Here is a 21,977-nt window from a genome sequence, read left to right as displayed (position 1 = left end):
AGTGTAAATTAAGAATAAGCAACAATGTAAGGTTCATAAATGACTGTGGTTGAGACTGAGACAGACAAAGGATGACTTTCTTGCTCTTTAATAACCTCCCTCTCTGCCTCCATTTCTGTCCCTCTCATTCTCTTTCTCCTTCTACTATACTCTTACACTTAAACCAGTTCACACTACTGCAGACAGATAGCTGCTATGCATATGGTAATGAAAGAATTGTTACAACTAATTTGCAAGTCATAAAATTTAGTTTAAGTAATTCTTAACACATCAAATAATTTTCACACACACAAATACACGTGCGCGTGCATGTGCATGCATGCAGAGAGAGAGGGCGGTAGAGGATATTCATGTACTTTAAGGATATGACTAATGAGTTTTATATGCATTCATTTTGCATTTTACGTTTTTAAATTTTAATTCTTTACAAAAAACTAAAAATAAGTTTAATAATCACAATATTAATATGTTTAATAAATAAAAATGAACTAATTCACCTTATAAAAGCTATTTTTCCTCTGTTGTTCAATTTCAGGGGGCAGAGGTTCAGCAGGAGCTCCTGGTTGATCAGAACTGCTAGTTTTACGTACTGTGATAAAAGGATTTCTCCTTTTTTCCCAATGACCTGGCTGTGGAGGCATAGCACACATTTGTTGTTTCCTTCGTTTATATTCATCCATCAAATTGTCCACATCATTTCCCCCACTATCCGACTTAAAAACAGAATCATTGCTCTGTCTGGATAGACTCTCATCCTCAGGATCACCATCACTTTTTGACTCATTATATTGATTAGCAAAATCAGAAAACATAAATGGCTGTGGTTTCTTATTAGAATCTAACTCTGGCTTAGTGGCATTAGTTGTCACATCAGAACAGTTTTCTACAGTTTCCATATCCTTTCCCTTCTGTTTTTTAACATCATTTTCCTTCAGTGATTCACTAATAGTTTCTTCTATGGTTTCTCCATCATTTTTCAATACTGTTATAGGAATATCCTTTAATTTTATATCTGGAAAATCATCAGTCTGAGCTATCAAAAAAAATATTGGTTGATCAGAAATTTTATCCACTGCAGAATGAGCTCCATCTTTATCTAACACAATATCTATATAAGTATCACAGAGTTTATCAAAACTTTGTCTTAAACGCTTTAAAAATGTTGACATATCATGGTAATCATAATCTGCATTCTTTGATGGTTTCTGCATGATTCCTTCACTGTCTGTCTCTTTTTCTTCAGAATCTAAATTTTTTTCAGAAACATACTTCTCTTCATCTTCCATAATCTTTTTCACTTTGTCTAATGTAGCTCCTGACCTTCCAACTTCATGTAAGCACAAATCAAACAATGTAACAACTTTAAGTGTCCAAGCAGCACCAGCTTGTCTATACAAGTTAGCTGCCCTATCTAATCCTGCTACTTTTTGTACAAGAAATTTCAATCCAGGTCTGAAATCAAATTCTATCGCACCTTCATAAGAAAGATCTAAACATGACAGTAATGTCTGTATATGATTTTGTGACATATAGCTCATAAGCCCTGGAAGACTGTCTGCTTCTTGCTTATTAAAATGGTTATCTCCAGGAGTTACAGCTGGGCTCTGAAGTAAAACATTTGCCAAACTGCAAAATATAAATATATTATTTCAAAATAATTATTCAATGTGCAACATAAAAATTATTTATACGAGGCATATTCATAAAGTAAGGGCCGTCGGCTTACATTTAAACATTAGTAGGTCTGAACACATTTTCACGCATACAGGACTATTGGCTATTTACGAAGCCACTGCATTGTCGTTTTGATTCAGTAGTCATTTGCCTGCTGGTAAATGCAGATCACAACATCTGAGACAATCATTTCTCCTGCCAGTTGTGAAGTGCGCATTGCGATTTGATTTTTGGATTCAAAAGCATCTTCAGCTGCTGAAATTCAAGGGAGTTGTGCCTAGTGTATGGACCTACAGTAATGAGTGAAGAAAGGTTAAAACAATGGTGTCGAGACTTTAAAAGTGGTTGCACAAATGTGCACAATGAAGAGCGAAGTGGCTGGTCCAGTATTCAGACTAACAAAATTGTTGAACATGTGAATCAAAAACTGTGATGGGATCAGCAATTGACAATTAATGCTGTGGCTGATGAATCTCCGCATGTTGGATACACCTCTATCTACACGACTGTTACAGAAAAGCTTAGATATAAGAAACTGTGTGCAAGGTGGGTATTGAAAATGTTCACCGAGCAACACAAAGAGCAAAGAATGTGCAGTGGATGAATGTTTTTGGACCGCTATCGAAAATATGGAGATGATTTGTTTTACCACATTGTTACAGGTGAGGAGACGTGGATCCTACATCAACGCCTACATCAACGCAGAATGAAACAACAGTGGTGCTATTCAAGTTCCCCAAAACCGAAAAAGTTTAAGCAATCTCCGTACTTGAGTCGAAAAATGTTGGCTACCGTTTTTTGGGATGAAAAGAGCATCATTTTGGTTGATTTCATGGAATGTGGATCAACAATTACAGCTGATGTGTACTATGAAATGCTCACCATACTGAGATGTGCGAATCAAAATCGACAATGCAGGAAGAGTCGTCCGGTCTAAACCTCCTTCACGACAATGCACGTCCTCACACTGCTCCTTAACGAAGAAGATGATTCAAAATTTTTGACCACCCTCCATACAGTCCTGAACTGACACCTAGTGACTACTTCCTCTTCTTGCATTTGAAAAAGTGGCTTGGTGGACAACAGTTTGAAAGCAATGAGGAACTCAAGACTGCCGTTGTCAACTGGTTCAATTCCCAAGCAGCAAACTTCTACGCAGAGGGGTAAAAGAAACTGGTGCAGTGTTACAAAAAATGCTTAGAACTAAATGGTGATTTTGTGGAAAAGGGAAGTAGATATGTAGTAAACTAAAACTGTAAAGTCCACTGGGCTAGACGAGTGGTGAACTCGTCATCGCAAATCAGCTGATTTCAAAGTTGAGAGTTCTAAGGTTCAAATCCTAGTAAAGATAGTTAATTTTATATGGATTTGAATATTTTAGATTGTGGATACCAGTGTTCTTTGGTGGTTGGGTTTCAATTGACCACACTTCTCAGGGATGGTCGACTTAAAATTGTACAAGACTACACTTCATTCACATTCATACATATCATCCTCAGAATTAATACTTAATAACTTACGGTGGTTCTGGAGGCCAAAAAAAGAAAAAAACATTTCTCACAACTTAGTTTTTTTAATAACCAAACGGCTCTTACTTTATGAGAATATACCTCATATAATAAAGTATCAATACCATGTTTGTATCCTTTGTAATAGCAATTTGCATGCTAAAATCTTTATAAAGAGTTGTACGCTTTGAAGCCTAATGATAAAAATATTAAATAATTACAAAACCCTAGGTCAATAAAGGACTTTCTTTCTATATATATCATATTATATTATCAAAATTTTTCTCTATGGTGACAGAACATATGAAGAAAAGTTTAACAATCAAGTCAGAAAATTTAATCTGTTACAAAATCAAAAAATGAAATTCTGTATCTAAAATCTAATTAAATATTTGTCTTCAGCTTAAGAACAAATATTCAAAATTTTATTCAAATTTCTTTGTCCTGAAATTTCATAACCATAAGTTTGACAACACGTACATTTACAAAAATTTGTGAACTAAGTCAAAATGCATTCAGGGAATCTTGGAACACATTGGAGCATCAAATTTAAAATATTTTCAATTACTATATGTTATTCCCAATATAAAAAAAAAGTAAAATTATAAATATCATAACATTTTAATAGTTAATACAGGCTTTAATTTGTAATTGAAAAACAAGTTATGGATTACAAAAAAAATGTTAATTCATTAAAATTGTAATATAAATAAGATTTTTTTACTTACTTATATTATAATTTTTTTTAAAGATACAATGTTATATACACAAAATTCTTGAAATTATAATTAAACAACAGTTTTCAGGTTTATTACTATATTATAAACATGAACATACCTAGGAATTACATGTGGTGTTCCTTGTACAAGAAGGCTACCAACTGTTTGAAGTAACATCTGATGACCTAATAAACCAATTACAAGATTCCTAAAAGGAACTCGTACTACATAATGTTCTGGATTAGCTGAAGGTGCTAAATCAAGTGGATAAAGTAGAAGTACATAACTACGTTCATCCACAGGTACATCACAAGAAGGAGCTGACAAACACTCTTCATCCCGTTGAGCTTCCAGTAAAAACACCTAAACAAGTAAAACTAGGAATTATATGATAAAACAATGAATTCCAGAATTTTCAAAGTAAAATCAATAATTAAACTGATAACACTTGTCATAAATTGATAAGAGTGATATCTTAAAAATCGATCAAATTGAAAACAATATTATGCAGTTATGAGATTAAATTTATACCTAAATGCACTTTGTTTAAAGTGTTACACCTGGCTTATACAAGATTAATTCTTCTTAGAACCACCAGTCTTTCTCATGTACTATTAATTCAAAATACTATCAATAAATGTGCTTCCCACTTTTTGAACTTTTTAAATATACTTATTTATAAGCAACAGAACTTACTTACATTAAACTATCATTAGTTTCATTTCAAACCCTACCTGAACCGAACTGTTTTTTACAATAACACTGTTGGGGTTCGTGCAAAGTTCATACCTTGGATGTTACATTACAAACAGATTCTTTCTAAACAACAAAGTCTCTTTTTAATAAGACAACTCTTTCCATGATATTTAGACATTATAAGTTTATCAGTTAACATAATTTAGGAAATTTTATACTAACCATAAGAATAGATAAACAGTAATATTATTACAACCACTTTATCTTTGATTCCCTAGGATCCAAGATCAATCTAATAAAAAATTCATTAACATTTAATTGTACTTGATTGTCCATGTTACCTTGCAATGGTGAACATTATAGGGTTCAGTTAATGATAATGTTTCAAGATGTCTCAAAGACAAGGCAAAACCAATGGCTAATGTTTAATTGAGTTTAAAATCTGTTGTGAAATAGCATAAACTTAAAAAGTTAACAACTTAATATTTTCTTAAAATTATTAAATAATACTTAAATTTGTTGTTTTTACTATTATTCTGTTTTTATTTTTAGATAATGTTGCCTTACAACAGACTGCAATTCTAATCAAATTTCATCAAAACATATTAATTTCATACTTCGGACATGATATTAATTATACCTGTTGAGCTAATTGCTTTAATCTGTGACTCTCCTGTGGAGTTGAATCCCTACGAGCAGCAACCTTAACCTGAGCACCATCACCGTAAAAGTTATGAGAACCAGTTCGGAAGGCAGCCATCAACTGATATAAAGAAAATAATGAAATACAGCAAGCACGATGCAATCCAACACATACAACTTCCCATTGTGAATTGCTGAAAAGCGGTCCAGCACTTAACATCACATGTCTGTAAAATAAAATTTAAAAATTAACTTACATAATTAAAAGTATTATGATAGCCAAGCAGCTGATCTCTGTGGTGGAGTGATTGTGTTTCAGTCTTTCATCCACAGGTTCTGAATACAAATCCTGGTCAGGCATGGCACTTATTTGCTACAAATTTCCATTCTCATATTCCCACCTACAGCTTCTTTGTAAGCTTCTGTAGTGAACTAATTCATCACTCAAAAAATGGTATAAACCAATAAAATTAACTTATTCATGCATTGTGTATCCTTTTTTTTATTTTTCATCAATATATAAAGTTATATTTGAATATAATTACTAGCTATTAAAACCAGATCTAGTTACTTGGGCAAAATTTTATAGGGAAATAGTCTAAAACAAGAAATTTACATTTACTTTTCTTAAAAGTATATATATTTTTAAGTTGAATTTTGAAAAAAAAATGGCCCATAATTCACTTACAACAACAATATAACATTCAATTATTTACAAGGTTAAGAAATAACCAAACCATGTTTCACATTTGCACAAATAAATGATTTATATCTATGTACTTTTTTAGATTACACTTACATACTTTCTAGATTACAAGAGAGAAAAGAATTTTGTAGATTTGGAATACTAAAGTAAAAGCTTTTAATACTTTTCAGTTAAATAATTATTAAAAGTTCATATGACTCCATAAAAAAAAATTAATCTGCTAATTTTTTTAAAAGATTGTATACCTTTAAGATTATTAGAAAATTAAAATCCTAAGTATTTATACTACTATAAATACATTTTTTTATATACAACAAATGTTTATTTATATCATTTTTTTTTTTTTAATAAAAAAAGAGAAGAAAAACAGTATTAATATTTTATAGTATAAAATGTTATGAAGTTCATAAAGTAAATAATTAATAGGCCTATAGCTTATATGCTATATGGGTTAGTCTTTATTTGGTCATATCAGTTCTGGATAGAATTGATATATCCAAATAAAGACAAAATTTAACAAAAAAATAAAATCCACTAAAAAGAAAAAATAGATGAACAATAATGAAATAAAGTTTTAAAACTTAATTTGCAGGATATCAGTACTAGCACAAAATAAAAGCAAAATAGCTGTTAAAAGAATCAGTATCAGTATAAGAATGCAAGTATTCAAATATAACAAGAAGTGACAGGGGTATGTCAGAACACATTAACTACAGAAGGATAAACATTGCAATGGTGTAGATTACAATGGACTCATGTTGTCAACAACATAACAGAAGCGATATAAACTTCAAAAAAATAATATAAAAATATAACATTCAAACAACCAACATTCTTACTTTATATTAATTCACTTACATATACTATTAAACTTATGTTTTGAAAAATCAAACCAGTTTTTTTAAATATGTTTCCTTATTTAAATTTAAGAAACTGAGATGTTTACATTTAACACAAAAATGTGGATTTCAAACTACACATTTAATTGAAAATAACAAATTACAAGTATATAAAAAAAATTCAGATCACTTCTTAATCTGGAAGGTATAACTAAATAAAAAAAATAATACATAAATAAATATATATATAAAGAGAGAAATATATTATTATATATATTATAGATTACAGAAAAGGCATTTTTTTTTAACTTTAGAAAAAATATTAAAAAAAGTAATTTTTCCAATTCATTCTAATATTTACACTAATATTTGGGATGATCAACATCAGCTTGCTAATATTATATTAAGTGCCAATTTAAAAATTAAAAAATTTTTAAATTGTCAGTATTATTTTTTAATGATCTTTTGATATGATTAACTATTACTGTTTTGGAGTATAGTTTAAGTTTTATTTTTATTAACAATTAAGATAAGAAATAACCCTGCTTGGATGAAAAAACTGTTTGCAAGAGACACGTAATGGGAAAAAATTGTAATAAATTAGAGAAAAATTGAGCTAAAGAAAATTGAAGTAAAGAAGTTCATCAAGCTAAGGGCTATCTAAAATGTAAAATTTTGTATTATTTGATAACAATGGATTAGTGTAATTGTATAATATTTCTCAACTTTCTATTCAAAAGTTTTTTCAAAGCTATTTTACATTTAGATATCATTAGTGAAAATTTTTAAAAAACCTTCCTTAAGTTTTGTGTATGGAAATATTAGGAAATCATGAGATCAGGTTGTAGATCATTTCACGACAATAATTTAGAACAAAGCAATGATAATGCAAATGAATAAAAAATATTATCAAGTTATTTGTGTAGACTGTTCAATCTTCCACTTCAAAATACCTTTTTAATGTTTCCAGTTAAGTTTACATAGAACTCTATAACTGGTACATAATCGTCTGAGTAACTTCTGCAGAAAAAGAAAACACCAAAACTAATGCAGCAAGTAGGAAATACAGGGATAATTTATTAGTTACGATTAAGATAATTATTAGATTAATTGTAACAATGTTTATTTCATTAATTGTTTTAAATATTCTGACTGAAACAGAAACAAATATTTACAACAAATTTATGACTAATTTTATAAATATCATATTTAAGATGACGGTGCAAATAACCAGTGTTGTTTATTTTACTACCTTGGTCAAATACTGGTCAAATACTGGTAATATTAATTAAACACTTCTTTGGATATTAAACTTCCTCACTGAAAAATATTTATTTTAATATTTTCTTAAGATAATCTTTAAAAAAATATTTACAACAAAAATATAAGTAACAGTCCCTTTCACCTGATTATTTTCAAGATTTGTATAAAAAATAGCATCATGGCAAAGTTTAAACTACGAAAAAGAATTGGTGGTATGTGAGAGATGAGATGACACTTTCTTTCTTTCTATATGTATATTATACACATACACATAAACAAACCATACAGATTAAATTTTAAAATTAATCTTTGGTTTGGAATTTTTTTAATCAATTGTAACCTTATTTTTAACCCTCCTAAGTAAAAACTTACACTGAAATAATCCAGTTTTAAAATCAAATAAATAAATATAGAACATGCTAGTTACAGAACACCTTTTTTGTATAACATTAAGAAAATGAAGGATATTTTACATTTTTCCCTCAAAATCAACGTTTTTATGGAAGAATTTTGTTCTTACATTTTGTTTTTTACTCAGTTTGGAAAGTTAAAATGATAAAAGTTGTTTAAACAAATTTTAGAATTTGTTGAAGCTAAACAATTTAGTTGCTAATTATTTACATCTTAAAAACCAAGAAACAAATCTTAGAATAACAGAAAACATAAAAATTACTTATATTTAATATTCAATTTAATGAATAGTTAATAGCAAATTTATTGCATAAACAATAAAATCGGATAAGTTTTCAAAGTAAATGACAAGTTATGATCATTGTAAAGAAAAGGATGTGTCTGTGGTCAAAGTTATAGCTGCTCATATTGCCTGCTGCTCTCCAGTTTATCTCTCCCACTATATCCCCTTCACCTGTGGTCTGTGGCTTTCACTGACAAATTGAATCTTGATAAATATCACAAGACAACCATTTTGCCCCTCTCAACACAATCATTTTTATTATTATTTTATTCTTCTTCTTTTATCACAATATGAATATTGTTTCAATAAATATAAATGACAGCAGGGTTATACAATATGCTCTCTTTTATTAGTACTAAGTTTATTAAGAACTAAACATTAATTCTGACTACAAATAAGAATGAGCCTTTCTTCAAATAAATCACTGCAAAATGTTAATAAATATTAACAAGAACTATGGTAGTGCCTTTATCTTGTACCAATACCAATATATAACAAAAGTTGAAAACTGAACACATATTCTTCATAGCAAAATAATAGTTCTAAGGAAAAAAAATTTATATGACTTCAAAAAAGGACTTTCCTAAAATTCAAATTCTTTAAAATCTGTAGCATCTGAATATTTTCAATTTTGATGAGTATAATTTTATTTCTGATCTTAAAATAAGGATCCATATCAGAAAAAATAATACATCCTTGAAAAATAAAAGGTTACAATGAAATCCAAAATTCTTTAAAGTTACAATTATACACGTTTTAAAATATTCAAATTTCTAAATGTATATTTTTAATTATCTTTTTAAAAATGTGAAAAAAAGGATTGGATAGCTGACTACTGTCAGTTTCATCGTAGAAACTGACTACTGAAAAACATACATTACTATAACTTTCTGGTAATATAATAAGTGAAGAATAGAAATTACTAGTCATTTTTACTGTGTTTTAAAAATAGAAGTGTTTTTTTGTTTCATGATCTCTTCCTACAGTCTACTGTCTCCCTAATAAGTATGACTGTGTATTCAATGCAAAGAGAAATTTAACAGCAACATTTTCCTCAGCATGTTTGCTCTTCATTATTAATAATTTAATCTACAACTATTCTCCATTTTAACATTAGGAACTTACATAATCACAATAAACTGCACAAACATAATTTGTAAACATAATCACAACAAACTAATGTAATATTCAGATTTAAAAATTTTGATACTATACTAATTAAAATCTGAAAAAAAAAATATAAATACAAGTATGTAATCAGCAATTACATACTAACTGCCTGATTAGTTATTAATGAAAGATTAATTAGTAGAGTATGAAGAATGGCAATCCTGACTGGGATTCAACCAAGAACCTTGTGAATGAAAGGGAGATAAATTTTGATAAATGTATCAAAATAATTTCTTTTGATGATATTTTATACAATCTTCAAATGCAATCAAACATGATATCAAAAACAATCAACCAGTTTTAATTTTAATAATTTATATAATGTTTCCCTGAAATGAAATTATTTCATAAATCAAGTATCTATCATATTTCAAAATATTGATACAAAAATATGGATTAGTCTCTTAAAATAGTTCTACCTATAACAATTTTGATAAATAAACAATAAAACAAAGCTCTGCAGAAAATGTGTAACCAAATAATAAATTCAAATCTTATTAAAAAAAAGGAAGAAAAAAGTAATATAAAAACAAATATCACTGTTGAAAAATTAAGTATATATATAATTAAGTATAAATACTTAAATCTAATAAAAATATTAAATTGTTTTATAATAATACAAGTAATCCGATATAGGAAGTAAATAAATATATGTAAAAAAAAGAACAAAAACAAAAAAATAATAAGAAGAAAGTTAAAGAAAATTAACTGTTATGGTAAGTTGATGAGCAAGGCTATTATATTACAACTGAGACATTTTTTTTGCTTATTTTAAAAAGACTGGTCAGGCGAGAAATAAGATGACAGCAGAGCAACAGACAACAGGGTACACTCATGTTTCATCTGTTCTATCATATCATGAACAAAAAAATTATTATTCTAAATAATTCATTTACCACTAATATTTCATTAGTAGTTCATAATAGCTATCAGGAAGTATCCACTACTTTTGTACAAATAAATATAAACAAAGTATAATTATTATACATAAAACATACATATTTATAATTTATTACAATTATCAAAGATGTGAAAAAAAGCTTTCATATTTGATTTATAATCTTTGTATGATCTACAGTTATTAATAGAAAAAACAAATTTAAAAGTAATTTGTTTTTAAAGATTAAAAATGACATTTATTAGCCTGGCACGTCTTTAATTATAGTAGATATACTTGGTAGTAGAGTTTTTTTTTTGTCTTCAGTCATTTGACTGGTTTGATGCAGCTCTCCAAGATTCCCTATCTAGTGCCTGGTGACCCCTTCCTTAGTAGTCCCCACCCGGAGATCCGAACGGGGGACTATTTTACCTCCGGAATATTTTACCAAGGAAGGCATTATTGCTATGTGAAAATGCAGAGCCACATTTTCTTGGAAAAAAAGCAGCTGTAGTTTTCCATTGCTTTCAGCTGCGCAGTACTCAGAGGACTGAGTGATGTTGATACGGCCGTTTTAAGTCGTCCTGACTCACGCCCCTAACAACTACTGAAAGAGCTGCTGCCCTCTTTCAGGAATCATTCCTTAGTCTGGCTCTCAACAGATACCTCTTCGATATGGTTGCACCTTCGGTCCAGCTACTCTGTATCCCTGAGCACTCAAGCCCCCTCACCAACGGCAAGGTCTCATGATTCATAGAGGAGGGGTAGTAGAGTAGGCCAGAGCATTCTATTCTACACAATAAAGATATGGATATTTCATATATCACAGTATGTAAGTCAAACTTCATTTTAATAGGATCTTCATTTCAGAAGATTAAAGAGAGATCAGCCTTTTTAAATTGAGTTTAAATTACACAGAGAATTTAATAATAAATATAAATTTAAACTACTTCAAGGTTGTTGAAATTACAATATAATTTAAAACAGTTCCAGCAAATTTTATCCACTACTAAAAACACACAGCAGACACTTTCCTGAGCACATGCTGTCATTTTTAACGCTAATCCCCGCTAGATGAATGAATATTAATGAGTATGAAAAACTCTTGTTTATACTGGTAGATATCCTAGAAATCAAAAGGGATGGTTTTAAGAAAACCTTTATTATTCATATTTGTTTTCTAGAGTCCAGTCCTTAAGAATTTTTGCATACTAATGTGGCTATTTAATTTATAGATTATGATCTTATGAAGATTCTGTTCTTAACAGTATTGTTAACTGGGGAAAAGATAACAGCCAATATTTTTTTCAAAAATTAAAAGAAATACTCAAGAGCGGTATATGCTTACAAAATGTAAACTTCTCCAGAAGTTTAGGTATCCTAATTCTTAGTTATAGTCTAAAATTCAAAAAATGTTGGAGGCAGTAAATTATAATAACATATAAGAAATGAAATTTATAGAACGTGCAAAATTGGAGAGCAAAATCGATTGATACAGAGATGTAGTGAAGTCAACAAAATTATTACTGGAAAGGTAGATGTAGATATAGAAAAGACTGTGGAAATGAAGTCAAAATGTATTAGTATCAAAATTGCAGATGGAAAGCTGTTGTTAGGCAGAAAAGAAAGAGGTAATATGTGGCATAAAATTTTTATCAAAACAATTATTCAGACTGCATCTCATTTATTTATACACTTTAATCTGATTAATATTTGCATAATACAAAAACAATCTATAAAATAAAATTTAAAAAATAAAAACAATAAAAAAAAACAGTACTAGCTAATGATTTAATGTAAGTTTATTCCAAATTGTTTAAAAGCTCTTGGTAATTCTACAATTACTATACACCTATGTAAATATGCTTGTAGTTAAAACTACAAAAAAAAATTGCATGAACTGTGTAAAATTTGTTTATGATAATTTTATTTAAAACCTAAACGTATGAGGCAATTTTGGTTGTAATATCATCAGTAGACTAAATGGGTAAAGTATACATATCAAAACAAATAAATGAATGAAATAAGAAACAATAAATATTAATAAATCTATTATCTATTAATATTAGTTATTTTATTAATAATATTAGAATATTAATTTACAAATTAACAATTACAAAAATTACAAAGAATTTTTTTAGCAGTGTTTTTACACAAAGGATAAAAAATAAAAGTAAAGATTACAAGGAAATGTAGTCATTTAATCCAATCCCAATAGAAAGTATAAATTTAGCTTAAAAACATTCTACACTACTTTTCCATTTCAGTGTTTGCTCATCACAATACATGAAAATTTAACACATCTGAATCTGAGGTTAAAGTGGGTTGGAAGTTTTTAAGTAAATCAATTTTTTATTGAGATTCCATAAAATGTCAACAGTTGTTTATATTATTTACTTTTAATTTTTACTATTATTCTAAAAAACTACATATGTTTGTTTTATAATGTTTCATAAGTATTGTTTGTTTATTTGCCAATATTTTTTTTATCATCACTTATTTTTTATTTCTTATATTTAATTTTATTGGTGATTAAAAATCATTTATTTAATAACCATTTAGCATAAATCTTTACTGTAAAGAATTCAGTTAAATAACATATAAAACAAATCTTTTATGAATAAAAATAATATAATTAAAAAAAATAGATATAAATATTAAGAATTAAATTGATAAATTCATACGTCAGCATGATGTAATTATTATTTTTTTTAATAAAAAGCTGGTCTTTTTTTCCATTTAGCCATTCAACTATTATTATTGTGTGACATGGCTTATCATCAATGTATAGTGACCTAAGAAGCTCTTTTAAAGACAAGGCTTATAACAATAACACTGTTTTCTTTTGGGACAGTTATCAAAAATATGAAATCATACCTTTCATGTACACAAAATGTTATGAGATTTTCCAGCCCTCTATGTTTCACCTTCTGCATGTAAAATCAGATGAAATCTTATTGGATTTCAATGCTTATTCAATAAGTACAGACTCTACCCCATCAAGCTCAACAAAACAGGATAATGCATAATATGAACATCTTTGTGGTTCCAAACCTTCTTAACTGATCTGCTAACTCTCTCTCTCTCTCTACTTTGGCAACTTCTCACAATATTTCCTTTTCATGTTGTTACCCAGTGGATGTTTAAGGTAACTGATCTTTTTTTATGTGTTTGTTACTATGATATCAGGTTGGCTTTGTTTCACTGACTCATCTGCAAGAATGGTACAGTCATAAACAATCTGATATTTGTCAGTTTCAAGCACAGAATAAGAATATTGAAAGTACTGGAGTCACCTACAAGTTTTCCAGGCTAGAGGTATATCTATCTGGTAAAGTATCTTAGCCACAATACTATGACATACTGTCTAGTTTTCTGGGGGGAAAACTTGAAAACCACTAATCACATCCTCAATGGATTCACCAGCCTTGCTGCACAGATAGCAAAAGTCTTGAGACAATAGCAGGGTCTTTCATTATGTGCTTCCTGAAACTAAGCATACTGGCAACTAACAACTTATCTTGTATATTAAATACAAGGTCCTCAGTCTCAGCAAAAAATCCAGCATCTTCCAGCAAATAGGAAGCATCACATAGTCCAACTCTTCATCCATAACTTGTGTAATGAGTTTACCATACAACTTCCTACAGAGTAAGCTGATGTTACTTCCTTTAAAGAAAGCTTAGGGGTTCTACACCTGCCTTGCAAGTACTTAAAAAAATCAGCCAGCCTTTTCCAACCTTTCCTCATCATAGTTGGAAAGATTCAACTGAACTCCTTGGATGCGAAACATTGTCAATACCACTTGTGTAATATGATTCAATCTCTCAAAATCTGTTTTAATAACATCACTTAATAACACCAAACCCATATGCAACAAACATAACTGCAAATAGATTTAAAGTCATCACTTTGTTAGAATTACTCAATTGCAAACTCATGAAAGTTACAGTCTGAATCAGATGTTAAGCCTCTTTTCACTTGGCTGTAGTCTAATTCACACCTTGCATAACCAAAACTTGTAGGTTTCACCATGCTCTACAGCTGGTGTAAAAACAGAATTATCTTTAATCAAGACTTAATACCCTTCTACATGGCCATCGACTCCTTTCATTGCATTGACCAAACATTTGTGTACGCAAAAACCAGCTTGATAAGCCATCTTAATTTCCCTCATTACTATAGAAAAGTTTGATATAATCCATATACAAGAGACAGCTGAAATTATACTCATCCAACTGGAAATCCTTATTGACAGAATTTAAAAGGGAAGATTACATGATCAGTTATTACATGATATGAGTCATTACATGATCAAGTTCTTTCATTCAACTTCTTTGACTGTTGATGTTGATAGGCACGTAATTAGCAATGAATCCATAGCGGACAATCCCTAGAGTTGCAATGAATCCATAGCGGACAAATTCCTAACTTGCCTAGTGGGAACATTCTACTTCTTTTGATGACAAAAGAACTCATCTGTAAAATCTTTTATATTTATAAATAAAATAATGTTGGCCATCAAAGTGGTGTGATGGTGAGCATTTTGACTTCTGAATTAGATGATCCTATGATTATTCAACTTTGAATTGTTTTAATATCATCTATCTTCCTTTGCTTCAAGATACAATGACATATAAAATAAAAAAAATTATTAAACAAAATTGAAATAAAATATTGTAAAAAATGATCAAAGTACTTAGTTTTGAAGATTAATTATTATACGGTTATATTAGTTAACATTAAAATGTAAAATTATAAAAAAAAAAAAAAAATGCAATACCTATTCATTAATTACACCTATTCATAGTAATTTATAATCAGTTAAAATTCTTTTATATTCAGTTTAACAATGGTTGTATAATTTCCTTTATACAGAACGCTTAATAATAAGAACTTCATCATGATACTTATTTTAATGACATGAATGAAACAGAGTATATAAGAAATCAGATGATAAAAACTTCTTTTACATTTATTCAATACTGTCATAGACTTTTTTCATCAGGTGACCTTTGTCACTTAGACATTGACTAATATATTGAAACTATTTGTTTTAACCATTATTACTATCCTCCAAACTGCATTTGTTGTTATATTTATTTTATTTCAAAAACATATACTACATATTTATTTACCGAGAGTGGGTCTGTACAGTTTTAAAGGACTAAAGCCATTTTTTTATAAATCAAATAAGAGATTAACAAAAGTACAAGATGAAAAAATTGCCAAGCTTTAGTAAGAAAAAAATCACAGTAAGAATGCAGTATGTCAGTATAGTAAATGTGTCAGTGCAGTACATGTCAATATGTAAGTGTAGTAAATCACAGTATGTCATTAACAATAAAGAAAAAAATAGACGCATGAAAAGGGGAGAAATATGTATATATATAAATAAGAGCTTACAAGGTCATTTCTCGTCATTTAAGAATTTCTTTGTTTATATAATTTACTGTCAACAAACTCAAATTAATAAAATTAATTGCCTGTGATATTTCTCATTTTCCTATAAGCATGCATGGAGGACAATAATCTCAGGATAAATTATTATTACATAGAGAATGGTAACCCTTTCTTTACTCTCTTTGCAAATAGGAATCTATTTTTGCAATTCATCAAAAACATTCATTTAGGTAGAAACTTAAAATTAATCATAACCTAACTGTCATTACACAATTGAAACTTCATACATCCTTTTGTCATTATCAATATTTATTTTTTAATTCAAATACAATACTTTTATCCCTAGATAAATGTTCCCAACTTAAAGCTAATAACTACTTAAAGCTAGCCTTGGAAAATGTTTAGCAATCTAACCACTTAGAATTGTTGATAATCACCTGCTTAACAGTTTACTAGCTCAAATTCACATTCTCTGCTTTATGATAATGCCTGACAAAGAGTCACCCCAATTTTAAACAACCAAGAAATCAGATACACAGAGAGATGCATGTGAGTGAAAAATTACTTGTGATGGTGATATGACTTTAAAACAAAATAAATCTTCACCGTTCAAGTGTACAGTAAAAAGAAAACTTCAGATTTTGGATTTTTATGGTAAATGACATTTTTATGGTATAGTGACACAACTTGGTCAGGTTGATCACCATTGTGATGACTAATCACAATTCATACTATACTTACATTGTTAAACAGTTATCTGTATTTATAAAATACAAGGTCATCAGAAAATAATAGTAGGGTTTAAGTAGTGAATTAAATAAAAATAAAAATTCTTACAGTTACACTGTTTTATTTGTCGAATTATCTTCTCATATAGCTTTTCATTTCTCAGCAAATGTCCAATTGATATTCAGTTTTTACCCATACACAATGAAACATATCTTTTGTTAAGGTTGTAATTATTTCTTGTGTTCTTTCCTTTAAGTGATTCAAGGTCAAAATATTCTTTGAAAGTTAAAAATGTTTTTAGTACATCCCACAAGAAAAAAATCACAAGCAGTTTTGTCCAGCCTTCTTGGAGGTCAGAGAATAGGGCTTCTCAGCTAGCCATCCATCTTAAAATATTTCATTCAACTACTGGCTAACAAATGCGTTAAAGAATCCATCTTGGAAATAAATTTGAAGTACATTTTCAAATTGAGGAAAACAATAATTTGTTGTATCAAAATAAATATTTCCACTAATAATGTTTTCAGCAAAGAAAAAACTCGGTTAATAAATTTTCATTAAGTCACACCAAACATTAAGTCAAGGTGAATCACTTTTTTATTAATTGTATTCTCATCTACAGAATACAGGATCATTTTGTGGGTGGTGTGGCTTATGTACTACATTGATCCTCAGTGCTATGCCAGTAGTAGCTTAGCTACTAGCAGAAAATATGGAAAGATGGAAAAAAAAGATTTAAATAAGAACTTGGAATGTCAAAGTACTTCTGCAAGCTAGTAAGCTAGAAAGTTAAAAAAATTAAAATAAACATATTGGCAATAACTGGAATAAGTTAATAAGTGGGAAGGAAAAAGAGAGATTAACAGTATTGAAGATGCAATGTACTATACAAGAAATAAGGGGAAATGGAACAGGACTTATTCCAATAAAAGAAACAGAAAAATATGTACAAAGGGTTTTCCTTGGGTATAATACAAGAGTACATGCCAACTAGTTAGTATAAGGGTGATGTGACTGAAGAGGTAAATTGCTTAAGATAGTAATAGGGGAATGGTATTTTATGGTAGGATAAGGAACGTAAGGTTAAGTTGTGAGAAAGTAAGGTCTGGACACAGAACGAAAAAGAAAAAGGAAGTATTAAGTTCTGTAGGGAAATAAAATTTTTATAATGAATATCTGGTCTAAATATTATAAAAGTAGGTTCTACAAATAGAAATCACCACTAGATTAAAACCGACAAAAATTGATTGCATAAAATAGCAAAAAAAAATTCAATAACATGGTTAAAAATCACACAGCTTTCCATGAAACTGATATATATAGTGATCATATACCACTGATTGTAGTGCTATTAGTCAAAATTGTGAGAAAATAAATAAGTGAAGTTTGGAAAACATGACAATAGTTGGAAATGAGGATATAGGAGAGAAGTTAGCTGAACAGTCTGGAAGTAGCACAAAACGTGTCAGTAATTTGCTTAGTCTTGAACCAAATAATTCCTCTTGTTATAATAATGTTATTAATGAAGTGCAGTGTCTAAGTAGCACGTCATGCTGGAAAGGGTGTTGCAGGGACCTTTGATCTTGTTGTTTGAACTGTCATGTTGAAAGTATTTGCTTAGTGCTGAACTTTTACATACTTACTGTTTTTGGTATAAAAGAATGTTTCATTACATTTTGGCATGCAATTTTCATTGGAAAATGAGTCTGATATCTTCCAAAAGTTGATGTAAAAAGTCAATTTTCAGAATCATTTGCTTAGAGCTGTGACTCATTAAGATGGTAGTAGAAATATATAAAATTATAAAAACAAGTCTATCTATTAATACAGACTAGAAAGTTGGTCTGGCAGCCCTTTAATGTTGTCCGTTCAAGCAAGCCGACCAACAGCCCGCTGCCCAAAAGTGATCATTGCTTGTTATTATTATATAACAGGTCAATCAAAATTTAATTCTGAAATTTGTAAAACTGGTAGTGTACATATATAACAAATCCATGTGACTGCTGGTATTAACTGGAAAATCTATTCAACAACATTATTAACACTGTCGATCTGAGCATGCCAGCAGCCTGCTGCCCCTAGATCTTCGCATATTATTAAATGCTTTAATCATAAACAAAAAAAAAAAAAATTATAATAACTAATTTGTAATGAGATAATGATTTTACTGTATAATATTGCAGATACATTATTACAATTGTTCAGAAGTGTGACTGATCGGAAAAGCAGCGTGGCAATCTTGCCTAAACATCTACCTGAGACCACTGGCTGCTTATAGCTCACCAAAATCTTTGTTTTTACATTTTTCTTTCTATCACATATCTCTCTCTCTTTCTTTTTTCTATTTCTAGTGACCTGAAAAGGGTCCTTCTCTGATACTTCCCTCCCCATTGTAGCATTTGTCCTTGTCTACACAATTGTATGGGATTTCTAGTTATATAGGACAGACTTGGTATAGGCTTTAAAGGCAGCTATGAGTTCTATCAAGCAGTAGAGTTTAAACACTGTATTGTTAAAGATGCTGTGTTACATTATTATTATTATTTGTGAATAATATCTTCAAGCAGCCATTTTGGTGTGATTTGCAAGTCAGCAAAAGGAAAATTCAGTGTGTTTACAGATGCAACATTAGCAAAATGCAAGGAGATTTTTGGATATTCAAAAAGCAAGAAAATTGAAGTTTGCAGATGTTATATGGCCAATAATTATAACTGACTTTCATTGCTATCATTTACAATACTACAAAAATTTTATGATTTTAATGAGCAAATACAGAACTACACATTACAGAAGCCAAGTCTGTCCACTTCACTGGAATTAGAAGGTTTTCATGAATATGTACATCTTTGGAGGCAACAGCAATTACAAGTGACTCTTCATCAGGGAAACTGTCAGCATCTGCAAATAGATTAGTTATAACAGAGAAGCCACAATTTACAGAAAAGTAAGTGAATATTTCTTTCTATACATAACTTTTTGACCATTTGTAAATTATTTTATTAGATATAATTTATTAGTGATTTCTCATTGAAAAGTATAATTTAAAAATTTCATGGTTGCATTTTGAAGTAATTAATATATAACTTTCTATATCTTAATTTTTCCAATGAAATATTTCTTCAAATATTTTTGTCCAATTTTTGATAAACCATAAAACAAAATTTGACAAATATGATAAAATACTATTAAAATTTTGTAATAGAGCTTGATAATACGTACTAATATTTGCTTGCCTTTTCTTCTATCACATTTTGTTAATCAGCTATCAACTGAGGCAGAAATAAGGAGAGGGGGTCATTTCGAAAGGGTTGTCTTAGGTTGTTTGGATTCGGTATACCTGCTTCTTAAATAACAATGCTAATCCCTTTTATTACTGCCTGGGTTCAATTACAAATAATTTTGTCTACAAAAAAAAGAATGGTGATAATGGAAAAGAGCACATTATAAGTATGATTTATGTAAAACTTGTTGACTACTATTTAATGCTGACTAGAAGTATTAAAACCATAGATTTTATATAATTTAAGTACATTTTCCAAAAACACAAAACTTGTTGTTGTTGTTGTTACCTTTTATTATAGGGATTACAGCGGCCCAACAATGCTACGGCAAACCGCTGTTTATTATCCTTATAGCTTATCGTTAACACTTGTTTGAAGGTATTTCCCGATTTCACCTTTTCTTGATTTATTTATTTATTTTTCAGACATCAATATTCTTCTTGTTTTCTTTTTTTTTTGATATAATTTTCAGAAATTCATATTCTGTATAAAATTTTCAATACACACAAATCAAAAAATCATATGGTTGACAGTCAAAAAATTTTTAACTTTAATCGTTAATAACTAATTAACGCGATCCGATAAAATCTTTTTTCAAACGCGGTTTTTCTCTTCGTGATTTACTCTATACAACCGTTCTCATCTCAGTTTTAGGAGAAAATCTATGTATCACTGTGTTATACTTCCAACAATCATAATAATGTATCTATAATACTATGCATTAAAACTCTTACCTTATTACATTTTAGCTGTTATGATTTCTTTTTGTTTATGAGTAAAGCATTAAATAATAAATGAAGATATGCAGGTGGCAGGCTGCCGGCACGCTGTTTGACAATGTTAATGATTTTGCTGGACAGACTTTCCAATCAATACCAACTACACAAATTTTTTTAGAATTTTATATATGTACACTATTTCTTTTACAAATTTCAGTACTAATGAACTAATTTTTGTGTAACCTGTATATAATAACAGCGAGCAGTGACTGTTCTTGGGCTGCAGGCTGTCAGCCAGCATGCCAGACCAGTTTCTAGCCAATATTAATATCCAGGCTTATTTTTTAAAATAATTTTACATATTTCTACTACCATCTTGAAGAGTCACAGGTCGAAGCAAATGATTCTAGAAATCAACCTTTTAGAACAACTTTGGAAAAATATCAGTCATTTTCCAGTGAAAATCCCATTCCAGACTCTAATGAAACATTCTTCTACACCAAAAACAATAAGTATGTAAAAGTTCAGCACTAAGAAAATACTTTTGACATGACAGTTTTTACGACAAGATCGAAGGCGCTGCAACGCCTGTTCCAGTGAGCTGCCGCAGTCAGACTTTGCACTTCATCAACAGCACTGTATAAACTACAGAAATTAGCTTGTTCAAAGACTAAGAAAGTCATTTTTAAAAAATGTCATTACCTCCAGTACTACAAATACTGAAGAAAAAAAATACAAAAAGGCAACAAAGCAAATAAATCATGGATGAACATGAAAGATGCTGTAAAAACAACTTAAGAAATAATAAGGATAGAAGAATACAGAAGCCATGGGTTATCAGTGAGATGATTGCAGAAATGGAAGAGAGAAGAAAAGACATAGACAGGAAGGATGAAAAAGGTAAGAAAACCTAACACAAAATTAAATAACAAATTAAGATGAATAAAATAAAAGGAGAATAGCTTGTAGGCGAGTATGTTGATGAATTAGAAAGGAAACGGACAATGTGAACTAATATTGAAAAAAAAATAGAAGCAGTCACACGAGATAAATGGGG

The 21,977-nt window shown here is 29.4% G+C and overlaps 1 protein-coding gene across 2 annotated transcripts in view; it reads right to left on the bottom strand.

Moving 5' to 3' along the window:
* LOC142320354 (brefeldin A-inhibited guanine nucleotide-exchange protein 3) overlaps positions 1-21,977 on the bottom strand; it is a 153,928-nt gene that overhangs the window by 11,550 nt on the left and 120,401 nt on the right. For both annotated transcript variants that reach the window (XR_012755356.1, XM_075358063.1), the window contains exons 28-30: positions 5,238-5,466; positions 4,020-4,264; positions 498-1,626 (exon numbers count right to left, since the gene is read on the bottom strand). Coding sequence is in view for 1 of the 2 variants with exons in the window: in XM_075358063.1 (XP_075214178.1) it covers positions 498-1,626; positions 4,020-4,264; positions 5,238-5,466 (1,603 nt within the window). In the remaining variant the exon portion in view is untranslated. The remainder of the gene's footprint in view (positions 1-497; positions 1,627-4,019; positions 4,265-5,237; positions 5,467-21,977) is intronic.

Source organism: Lycorma delicatula, chromosome 1, assembly GCF_047948215.1.
Source record: "Lycorma delicatula isolate Av1 chromosome 1, ASM4794821v1, whole genome shotgun sequence".
NCBI lineage: Eukaryota > Metazoa > Arthropoda > Insecta > Hemiptera > Fulgoridae > Lycorma > Lycorma delicatula.
The sequence above is the reverse complement of the archived record's forward strand: the minus strand, read 5'-3'. Positions and strand labels throughout refer to the sequence as shown.